Here is an 11,965-nt window from a genome sequence, read left to right as displayed (position 1 = left end):
TTGGACTGTAGCTTGCCAGCCTCCTTATTTTGCTAAGTCATAAATATGTTGTCAGTCAGCTCAGTTCAGTCGCTCAGTCCTGTCCAACTTTTTGCAACCCCATGGACTACAGCATGCCAGGCCTCCCTGTCCATCACTAGCTCCCAGAGTTTACCCAAACTCATGTCCATCAAGTCGGTGATGCCATCCAACCATCTCATCCTCTGTCATCCCCATCTCCTCCTGCCCTCAATCTTTCTCAGCATCAGGGTCTTTTCCGATGAGTCAGTTCTTCACATCAGGTGGCCAAAGGGTTGGAGTTTCAGCTTCAGCATCAGTCCTTCCAGTGAATATTCAGGACTAATTTCCTTTAGGATTAACTGGTTTGATCTCCTTGCAGACATGTTGTAGCTTCAATCATAATTTATTTGAAAATGCTAGTATGTTTCTTGAATACAATTTTTTTTGCTTTACTTTTGAGTTCTAGCATTGCATTGGGTCAGAGAAGGGACTGTGTCATTGTAATCCTTTAAATGTGCTGAGATTTGCCTAATTAGCCTATAAATGAAGATTTTTAAACAAATGACTCATACATGTTTGCCTCCAGTAATCACTGTTGTCCAGTCTCTTGCTGACTACCCCGCCCCCCCACACACATACACAACTGGGCATCGCATGCTAACATACAGTTTTACGTTTTTCCAACTGTCTTCCCCTCCTACTAGTTTCTTCCTGTCTCACCCATATTCCTGCCATCATATGAATAATAATTTATTTACCCATCCTATGGTCTTACTCTTAATTCAGTTTTCTCCAAGAGGTAGAACAGCATAGTGGCTAGACATAGAAACTTTGGAGTTCGACTCTGATTCAAATCCTGTCCCTGTCACTTAAACAGCAACATGAACTTGGATAAAATGACCTTAACAAGTGTCCAGTCTTCATTGAGTGAATGATACAGAACATCTGTTAGCATTTCCTTCTTAATTGGAATAAGGCTGCTATGCTGAGCATGGACCAGACAGTGTGGGTTTGAAACCCAATGACCACTGCGCAATCCCACTTCATAATATGCCATATAATTGTGAATGGAAGGAGCGTAACTGGATGCAAAATCTCAGGCTAAGAAATATGATGAGAACAAGGATTTCTTGTAAGGAGAACTGTCATATTGACCAATCTAAGACAAGTCCCATTGTTAGGGAGGAACCATTATTCCCCACTACACGTTTCCATGTGAGGGCCTTCCCCAAAGTCAGTCTTGCTCTCTCCCCACCCCTTCCAGTCTCTCCCACAAGAAGAGGTGGGACTTACCCTGCTGGAAAATGATTCAGACTGTTCTTTCCCTGGGTATCACCTTTTGTGAAGAAGGCAGTTTGCTTTGATCTCTGCTCACTTTCTGCCAACTTGTTGGAATATCCTGGCCTTCTAAACAAGAGACCTTACCAAATGGCTTCATAACTTCTTGCCCAAAATCTTTCTTACATTGTGGTTGTGGCTGTTCAGTCGCTTGGTCAAGTCTGACTCTGCGACCCCATGGACTGCAGCACGCCAGGCTTCCCTGTCCTTCACCATCTCCCGGAGCTTGCTCAAACTCATGTCCATTGAGTCGGTGATGCCATCCAACCATCTCATCCTCTGCCGCCCCCTTTTCCTCATGCTCTCAATCTCCTCGTACCTTTCTGTTTAACCTCTGTTCCCATCCCCGCTTAGCATCTGAAGTGGAAAGCCAGCCTTCTCCCAGCCTCTGATGCCTGCTGGGAGGTGGGAGCTGTTTTAGTCTGGAGCTAGGTTGGGTTGAGGCTCACTGGGGCTTCCCTATACTCTTTCAGCTGAGCCATGACTAATGCTGAGCAGGCTGTGACCAACAACCTCCATGATGCATGCCTTTATGGAAGAGTGTTGCAGTGGGGTGGTCTTCCTCTTAAGTAAGAAAATGTGGAGGGACCTCCAACAGTTCCACCAGCCAGTTGCCTCTTCCCAGTCCCCAGAACCCAGCAGTGTGGAACAGACACGATGCATTTTAACCTCCAAGCAAAGTGGGCTCAAGTCAATCTGGAGACCAAAGACACAGGACAAGCAAATTTGGGGGGATTCTAGCATCTAAATTTTTAACCCCAAAATGAGTTCCTACCCTTGGAACTGAGTGATACTGATCAAAAGTGAGGCTTTCAAGCCATCTGTGCATTTCAGATCCTTTTGCCTGATCTTCTAGGTACATCTGTATGACAGTTCATCATTTTGCAAAACCCAGATTGCAAAGAACTGGAAAAAGATCGAAATAGCTAAGTAGTCCACCTACTGACTGCTGCTGAATATCTGGTAATAATCACATGGTCTATACCTGAGTATCCAACATTCAGCAACTGCTGGGCAAAGGATTGGCCATTCCATACAGAGCACCTCTGTTAAAGAGTTCTTCATTGAGTCTGGCCAATGGGCATCCATACTGAGTCCACGTTTAGTCCAAACGGTTATCTTCTTGGATGTTCACTCATACTCACAGGCTTCCCAGGTGGCTCAGGGGTAAGGAATCTGCTTGCCAATTCAGGAGCCCCAGGGGACATGGGTTAGATCCCCAGGTTAGGAAGATCGCCTGGAGAAGGAAATGGCAGCTCACTCCAGTATTCTTGCTTAGAGAATCCCATGGACAGAGGAGCCTGGCGGGCTACAGTCCATAGCATCACAAAGAGTCGGGCACTCACTACTTTGAAGTGACTTAGCATGCACGCACACATTCGTCCTCACAGCTGAAGACATTTAATCACAGCTGAATGCTGCCATTCACCATGTTGGGTCCTGGACTGACAGTGAATGTGATCCTGCTTCCAGCAGAAACACTGGACATCCCCTTCAGCTATTCCTCCATGCCATAATCTTGGGTTCCCCCCTCCTCTTCTCTATTAGGTTTGCTCTAGCTGGCCTATGTACCTCTGCAAGATTATATCCAGAATTGATGTTGGAGTCAGTTCAGAACAGTATACATAAGTTATCTTTCACAATCTTTTTGAAAAAAAGCAACTTACATTTAGATAGTTGTGTCTCTTTCCTATGTCCTGTCAACATGGACAACATATCTTATCATTAATAGAGGTTTGGGAGTCAGTACTGGGACAGCATCAGTTCACGCTCTTACCTTGGGTAAGGTGGATAAATTGCTTGGTCTAAATGTCAGGATTTTTTATTTTTAACTGTTATCACAAGGACAACTGGAAGGGGTAATGAGACAATGATTTTGAAGTGCTCAGTGCAGTGTCTGCCCCTGCCACTTAGCTCACTAAATATAGTATGTCCCACACGTCACTGCCATCATCTTCAAAACCAGGATGCTTTTCACATGTGCTTTTGTTCAGTCCAACTCTCAGGTGTTTGAATGATGCAGCTCCTAATATCATTAAGCTCCAGTAAGTCTATTATGTGTTTCCCTGGTGGCCCAATGATAAAGAATCTGCCTGCCAATGCAGGAGATGTGGGCTTAATTCCTGGGTGGGGAAGATTCCCTGGAGGAGGAAATGGCAACCCACTCCAGTATTCTTGCCTGGAAAATCCCATGGACAGAGGAGCCTGGTGGGCCACAGCTCATGGGGTCATGAAGAGTTGGACATGACTGAGTATATATGCACACGAAATCTGTTAAACTTGGCCCATCCCTTCAGTCAGCTCTTTTGGATCCTGAAATTGTCATGCAACCTATTTTTCTTTTGGCCCATGGCATTTGGAATTGTCCTTGGTGTACCTCCTATATCTTCACCTTAATAAGCTATGAATAAGGTCAAGGGCAGAGGCCTGAAGCCTGTCCTCATGACCTATCTTCCAGATGGGCATTGATCTTTTAATCATTACTCTTTGAATGTGCTCAACCAGTCATGACCTTGTAAAACCTTAAAACTGTTTTCTGATGTCCTTTCCTAATGAAATCCTAGCTACCATTTTTGTATTATTTTCTTCAGACAACATGCTATGTGTATCTATCCATGAGTCAGGAAAAACTATTTTTTTTCCATAAAGTTCTTACATTTAACAAGTTTCCTGCAGGTAGGTGTTTTAATTCAACAAGTTCTGACACAAATGATAATCAGTTAATATTAGGACCTGCTTTAAAAAACATAATATTTGTTAAAATCTTTTATAAGAAAACAGATGAAGCCATTTCATTTTATAAAATTAATTTGAGATAAAAATAAGTTAGAAGAGCTTGCACAGTGATTTCCATACAGGATGGTATTGGGCTGCTTTTTCAACAGAATCAAAAGAATATGTAAATACTATGAAAAAGTTAGCATATGCCCCTACATTTTCAACATAAATGTTTTCAGACTGGCCAGATTAAGGTCTACAGCCTTATTCCAAGAAGTCTGTATCGCCAGTGGGAGAGGCTGCCACAGTGCCCATGGCTTCAGGTCCATAGTGCTGCTGAGAGGAGGTTGGCCTTTTGAGCAACGTGCGTTTTTGAGAGGTTTGATTGGCCAAAGGGTTTTAGAAAATGCTAGAAGACAGACAGAATATCTATGGTTTTAAGCAGAATTCTAAGGCAGCTCCTAAGATTCCCAACTCCCAGTATACATGCCTTATAGAATCCGCTCTATTTGAATGTGAGCAGGACCTATGAACATGACGAGTTATCACTCCCTTGATTAGGTTACATTCTATGGCAAAAGGAGTTTTGCAGATATAACTAAGACCCCTAATCAGTAGACTTGGAGTTAATAAAAAAGGAGATTCTCCTGGGTGGGCCTGATCTAGTCAAGGTGAGCACTTAAAAGCCAGAGATCTTTGAAGTGAGAGAGGTTTTCCTGCTGGCCTTGAAGAAGCAACTGCCTTGCAGAGAGGACCATGCAGCAAGGACCTCAAGTGGTCTATAAAACTTAAGGGTGGTCCCTGGTGATGGCCAGTAAGGAAACGGGACTTTAGTCCTACAACCACAAGGAACTAAATTCTGCTAGCAACCAGTGAACTTGGAAAAGGACCCCATCCCCAGAGAAGATCACAGTCCAGGCTGACTCCTTGATTTCAACCTGTTGAGACCCTGAGTGGAAGACCCAGCTAGGCTGTGCTTGCATGCCTGACCCATGGAAACTGTGAAGATAACAGACGTGTGTTATTTCAAACTGCTGAGTTTGCGGTACTATGTTACTCAGCAGTAGATAACTAATACACAAGGGCGAATTAACAATAGGGAGGAGAGTTGTTCAGAGGGAGCATAACTCTGGATGGCACTTCCAGAGTAAACTGAAGTTTCCCTGATGGTTGCTTTTCATGTGGCCACAGGGGGGGGGGGGGGGGGGAAAGTTATGGCACTGAGATTTCACACTGACCATCCCACACATAGACATAGATTATCTTTTTCTGTTGCAGTGACTCCCAAACTTCAACATGCTTCCAAATTACCTGTAAGGTGTGTTATACCTGATGGCTGAGCCCTACCACCAGAGTTTCCGATCCAGCATGTCTGCAGTGGGGCCTGAAAATTTGCTATTTTAACAAGTTCCAGGTGAGGCTCCTGCAGCCTCCTGGGACCCCACTTAGAGCACCGCTGCTCTATGCTAAGATGAAGACATTCTAGTTATTTTTAATACTTGATTTCTATAGCCAACCATTTCCCCATTTGACATGAAAACATTTCACCAATATTTTTTAAACCCAGGTTAAGATAAAAAGAAGGAATGGAAATGTGATGATACCTTTGAGTAATCCAAAGCGCTTTTCACTCTCCGAGTAGTCATCTCAGAACCTCTATTTGGGTGGCATGGTGGAAGACAGGTAAAAGTGATGGTGCTTCCTTTAAACACAGGTTAAAGGTCAATGCAGTGGCCCATGAGAACTCCATGTTTTCCCTATCTGCAATCACTGCCCACCTCCCAGGTGTTAGCAGTCCCTGCAGCTTCATCCGTTCATGTGATGCCGCTCCAGACCCTTGGACCCAGGTGGCAGAAGCCGTAGCAGTGCCAAGGAGATGTGAAAGAGGGGAAGGCACTCTACCTGTACCAGTTCTGACAAACTGCTTCATCGTGAACCCCTCTGACACTCGGTAAGGACATCCAACTGGGAGCAGAAATGAAGTCTTGACTGAGATTTGGGAATCTGCAGAGATTCCATCATACACAAATCCCAAAAGACTGACATTTAAAACAGGCAACAAGGGTCCCATCTCTTGCCAACAGAAGGGAAATTCTATAGCAATCGTGTGTGTACCTCAGGGCAAATGGAGAGATGGGGGAAGCAGAGGGAAAACGCTCTTGATGTCATCATGAATACCAACTGGAGACTACTTTGGATCTCAGTTTTACAGGAGCAGAGAGTGAATGTTATTTTAGGATATCATTGAGGAATTATTGGGGAGAACTCAGAATCATCATGTTATCTAAAATGATCCCAGTTGCTCATGCTGGTCATAAAGTTTGCTAATAATTTGGATGGGGGGGCGGGTGGGAGAGGGAGGTGGGGGAATCATAACTGAGAACATCTGTTAAAATTAAATATGAGAAGCCTGCCTTGTTTTTATTATTTTGCTCATGACACAATCCTGAAAGAGGGGAACTGAGTGATTATGGGAGTAAATGGCTATTTATATGCAGAATGTAGGTGTGCTTCGACTTTGCATTCCAACATAAAAATGAGTGATCTTTTCCATTAAAACAGTGTGGGTCACCCCCGGCTGCCAGCTTTTATGCTTTTACTTATTTATTTATCTTCCCCAAGGAGGCACAGGCACTTTGCAGGCCTTTCCCAAGCTGCCGTAATTGATGGATAGTTGGATTTCTTTTAATTCAAGTAATGCCGAGTGTCTGCAGCTTTGGTAATCGGATCCTACCAGCGTTAGAGCCCACTGCCAAAATATTCAGAGCACAGAGGTTTGGCAACGTCATTTAATCCTCGCGAAAGGATTACAGAGTGCAAAATAAGCCCCCAGACAGCTCGGAGATGGGCCAATTCAGAAACTGACTCGGGCTGGGGAACTGCTCAGGCTTGCTCCCTCTCACATGGCCTTGCATCCCCGCTCTCCTTCACCCTGGCTGAGGCTTCGCCTAACCGCTTTCACCCTGGCTGAGGCTCCATCCTCCGCGGCACACAGGAGAGAAAGGGAAGGAGTCAAGGGGGACGGACTTCGGATCAGAGAAATAAACAGTGTCTGAACACATGTCAGGCTCAGGACTGGTCAATCCCAGACCAGGGTACCCAGATTATCCTGGTGTGGGAAGGTCAAGGCCACAGGCTACCTGCTGAGAGCCTCTGATGCAGAAGCCAGATGGTGAATTTAGAAGCCGTCCCTGGTCTCATTCAAGTGAGACACTGCCGCTGTCTGTGATGCTTTATTTACCAACAGTAACACAGTTTGCGCCAAGAACAAGCATGTGTTCACCATGCAATAGACGCTTTCATGCAGGAAGGAAGGGTGATTTGTGACTGGATGGGGATCTGGAATCTGTCAATGACCACCCCAGCTTTAGAGGCCTCTTTCCACTCTGGGCCTAAGCCTGGAGGCTCCCAGGCTAAACCTTTGGTCTTCTTGCCCTAGACAGGGTGAGCTGGCAAGAAGGCCCCGGAGAGGCCCACGCCATTCAGGTGCCAAATGTGCTAAGTCCTTGGCACTCCCTTGCATGAGTTCCCGGACAAACAAAACCTCTAACACCAAACCCACCTCCACACAGCACAAGTTTCTATTAAACAACTTGAGTCACTTTAAAAAAAAAAAAGTGCAAAGGCAGGCTCCTGTGTAAATCTGATTTGCCATGCTAGGCCAAGCTTATTTTATTACATACATTCTGCATTCTAAGAACTAGTAACTTCATATTGTAAACATTAAGCATACAGAGTTAAAGTTCAAGGCCACATTAGATCATTGATTGTCTCTTATGTCGTGTATCTTTGGCTGGCCGAGATCAACTCGTAGTGTATAAATGCATAAGTTATATAATTATTATATAAAAAGAAAAAAAAACAAAAAAACAAACCACTGACTTGCATACTTCATTCTGACAAACGCACAGCGTTCGCGACTCGAAAGCAAAACTGGAGGCTGCCTCGCCCCGACACCCAGGCGGTTTCAGACTGGGGTAGCCAAGAAGGCTAGCGCTTACCTGACCCCGTGGAGAGCAGAGCCCCCCGCCTAAGGATGAGGTCCTGAATGTTTCTTTTTAAATATCAGACAATTCCAGTTATGGGTTTTCTTTTGATAAACAAACAAACAAAACAAAACAAAAAAGAGATGCATGGTTTTGTTTCCGCGTTCTCCTACTGTACGTGCCCTGCCCCCATCACGCTGCATCCTTCCTCCTAACACTGGATTTGGTACAACACTGGCCGCACGAAGCCTCAAGCCTCCACGACGCAGTTCTCCGCAGAACCGACACCATCCCGAGTCCAGTCTGCACGGCTCGAGGAGCTCCCTTCCCAGTCCTTCCCTCCTCCTTCCCGTGTCTTCCTCTCCCGCCTCCTCCACCCACACCCACATGCTCTCTCTCCACACACTTGCTCAGTCCCACCCTCTGGCTCAGAGTTCCTGTCTTATCATCAAGGAGTTGGAAGCCTCGGGTTGTTCTTCACATCCAATGGCAAGAATCTGATTTCACCCAAGACAGCAGATGCCGATGAGTTCCGTTAACAGTGTCTATCGATGGGCCACTGGAGCCTCCCTCTCCTCTCTTTTCTGTGTTTGATATGTTTCTCTTTTTAAATACAGGTAGTTCTCCTCCCAATGACGTTAGAAATGGCATGTTAGGTCCAGACTGTGTGGTATCTATTGCTTGAGTTTAATCCCTGCTTAATGCACTAGCAGGATTCCCAAGGACTACTCTATTAAGGTTTATACACGTCTTCAGAATGTTTTCTTTGGCACTTTGTCCTTATGACGTCACGCTTCTACTTACAGTGTCTTTTACAAGGTTGGTCCACAGATTACCTGTCCGTGTACACCGGTAGCATCCTCTTGATCTCTGTAGTCATGGTTTAGTAAGTCCCTCCTGCTCAGAGTCTCTGGATCTCTCCCCCTGCCCCAGTCGAGCGTTCGCGTTTCCCTTGAGGCACTTCTGATTCGTGGTCTCGGATAAGAGTTTGTAGCAATGGATGGGTGTCTACACAGGTGCTGGGAAAGGCCTCTCCCGGGGGCTTTAGTAGTAAGTGCCCAGATGCGAAGGCATATGGCTGGCTGGGAGCCTGGTGCTGGGGTAGATGCCCCCCGTGGGTGAATTCCAGTACGGGTTCGGGGCGGCGAAAAAACTGGACGACGTCACGGGGAGGGCTGGGGGGTGGGGGGCCACAAAGTTCATCTTCTGCGGGTGGGCGTGATAGGAGCCCATGTAAGGGAGGTCCGAGGGGTACTTATACAGAGAGGACTCCGGGGGGTGGGGCTGGAGGGCCTGGGCGATCCCGTGGAAGTCGAACTTGTAGGCGTAGCGCTTCCCGTGGACCTTGGTCATGATGTTCTTGTCGTAGTAGTAGCGGAGGGCCCGGCTGAGCTTGTCATAGTTCATGTTGGGCTTGCTCTTCCGCTCCCCCCAGCGCCGCGCCACCTCGTCCGGGTCGGTCATCTTGAACTCCCCGTTGGTGCCCTCCCAGGTGATACAGTTGGAATTCGAGCTGTCAGACAGAAGCTCCAGCAGGAACTGCCACAGCTGGATCTGCCCGCTCCCTGAGGAGGTGGGGGAAGGAAACAACATTCGTGAGAACACCGGTGTGCAAAGCCATGGCCGACTCTCTGCGGCCCCGTGGACTGCAACCTGCCAGGGCCCCTCTGTCCATGGGATTCTCCAGGCAAGAATACTGGAGTGAGGTTGCCATGCCCTCCTCCTCCAGGGCGTCTTCCCAACCCAGAGTTCTGAACCTAGGTCTCCCACATTGCAGGCAGATTCTTTAGACCATCTGAGCCACCAGGAAAGCCCAAGAATACTGCAGTGGGTAGCCTATCCCTTCCCCAGGGGATCTTCCTGACCCAGGGATCGAAGCAGCATCCCTTGTGTCTCCTGCACCGACAGAGGGATTCTTTACCACTAGTGCCACCTGGAAAGCCCCATGCAGAGTTCCTTTAGCAGGCTGTGCGCCCATCCCTCTGGGCTGGGGGCATTGGCGGCTCTTGTCCCCCAGCACCAACCCCCTTTCTCCAGAGAACTGCCCTTGGCCAAACTGGAGCTGCCTCAACCCCCGCCTGCCCCCCAACCAAGTAGCCCATGACCTGATGGACTGACAAAGAAATCCAGAGGTCAGCCCCCTGTCCTCAAAGAAGGACCAATTCTGTGATGCTGGTCATGCCCAGGACTTAGCATGGATGGGGTCAGACTGAAGCAAGGTTCCCGCTAAGGTCACATGCATGCACACTCAGTGGCTCAGTCATCTCCGACTCTCTGTGACCCCATGGACTGCAGCCCGCCAGGTTCCTCTGTCCAGGGGATTCTCCAGGCGAGAATACTGGACTGGGTTGCCATGCCCTCCTCCAGGGGATCTTCCCGACCCAGGAATCAAACCCACATCTCTCATGTCTCCTCCATTGGCAGGTGGGCTCTTCACCACTAGTACCACCTGGGAAGCCCAGCTAAGCCCACAAGCTCCCTTAATCTCTCCCCTGCCATCTCCGGCATCCTCTCCCTCGAGAACATACCCTTCGTGAATCGCTTGCCCAAGCATGCTCAGCCCAAGCTCTGCATCTAAGGAACCTGGCCTAAGATGATGATCCTTGGTGACGACCAGACAGATATAGAGGCCGATCCAAGTCCTTTCGGGAATGCAAAGAATTCCCACAGGGCAGAGTTCGAGTCAGTTTCCTTCATTTCTGACTTCCTTAGAAGAGCAGCCAGGTCAACTTTGTGCTTTGGGGGTGGGAAGACTTAATTTTCCTCTTTTGTGAGACAGAAAGCGCCATTATGTGGCTGGCAATAATGACTTAGTACCATTTATGTTGGCTAGGTCAAGTTGAATAATAAAAGTCAGATTTAGGAAATGAACATCGAAAAGTTTATGGAAAAAATAGAGAATGGAAGTAAACACCGTTATTTCTAACATAACATGGGGCTGGCACGCAGAAAGCCATTCTGTCAAAACTTTTCCTAGAACAGAATTAACCCACTCAAAATGAGGAAGTTTAGAAAAAAAAGTTGGCTATGTCTCAAACCAGATCACCCATTTCCAGTATTTAGGCAAATGCATCATAACGGAAATCCATGTGCTGCCCCTGCGTTGCAACGCCAGTTGGGTTAAGCAGAGTTTTCAGATGAAAACACTGCAACCATGAGTGATTGCAAGTCCTCTTGGGAGCGGAATGAGGCTCCAACTGAGTCAATGCGATCTCATTTGACTGGGTGTCCACACAGTTCTCTTGATCCCACTGGGGGTCTAGCGATGTGGCTTTTAGGTTTTATTAAATTCAGAGAAACATCCAGGCACATCATTCTAGCCTCTACGCTACAAAACTTTAGGATGATTGATGGCTCCCTTAAAGAGAGAGGCATGCAAATACCCACAGTCAGACTGTGGCCAGGAGAAGCTAAGACGCTTTAAGCAGGTTTTAGAAGCTTTGAAAACAGGTAAGAGGCAGGTCTTTGCTCCCAAGCTCCCAGATACCACCTTGGGCTTGTTACCAAGGAGATGACCTTTTGTTACACTATGAGTAAATACCAATAGCTATGATAAAATGATTAAAGGAACTCTGCCAATTCTTCAGGGAATTGATGAAATGTAAAAATCAATTATAAATTTGTTTTCTCTAAATCCTGTCCACAAGCTCCCCGTATAAACAGCCCAGCTCATAAATCTTTGTTTCCACATTGGCTGTATGCAGTGGACATGTTTGTGAATCTATCCATATGATAGCATCGTGAGAAAGGTCAGCCTTTTCTGAATATGTTCTGGAAAATTAGCATTTTTTCACTCTAGCAACACATTTGAAATGTATTAACAGCTTGTAGTTCATCACAATGTAAAGTCTTCACTTTTGGGGGGCCACATATTCGAACTGTTCTCAATTTTTGCTGCCCCCAATATTTCATTAATATGCATT

At 46.6% G+C, this 11,965-nt stretch overlaps 1 protein-coding gene across 6 annotated transcripts in view; it reads right to left on the bottom strand.

Annotated features, from left to right (window-relative positions):
- Nucleotides 1-7,694: 7,694 nt before the first annotated feature.
- Nucleotides 7,695-11,965, bottom strand: part of ERG (ETS transcription factor ERG) — a 315,726-nt gene continuing 311,455 nt past the window's right edge. For all 6 annotated transcript variants that reach the window (XM_043875442.1, XM_043875441.1, XM_043875443.1 and 3 more), the window contains one exon: nt 7,695-9,607. In XM_043875442.1, coding sequence (XP_043731377.1) covers nt 9,087-9,607 — 521 coding nt within the window. In that variant the 3' untranslated portion in view covers nt 7,695-9,086. The remainder of the gene's footprint in view (nt 9,608-11,965) is intronic.

The sequence above is a fragment of the Cervus elaphus genome, chromosome 19 (genome assembly GCF_910594005.1).
Source record: "Cervus elaphus chromosome 19, mCerEla1.1, whole genome shotgun sequence".
NCBI lineage: Eukaryota > Metazoa > Chordata > Mammalia > Artiodactyla > Cervidae > Cervus > Cervus elaphus.
The sequence above is the reverse complement of the archived record's forward strand: the minus strand, read 5'-3'. Positions and strand labels throughout refer to the sequence as shown.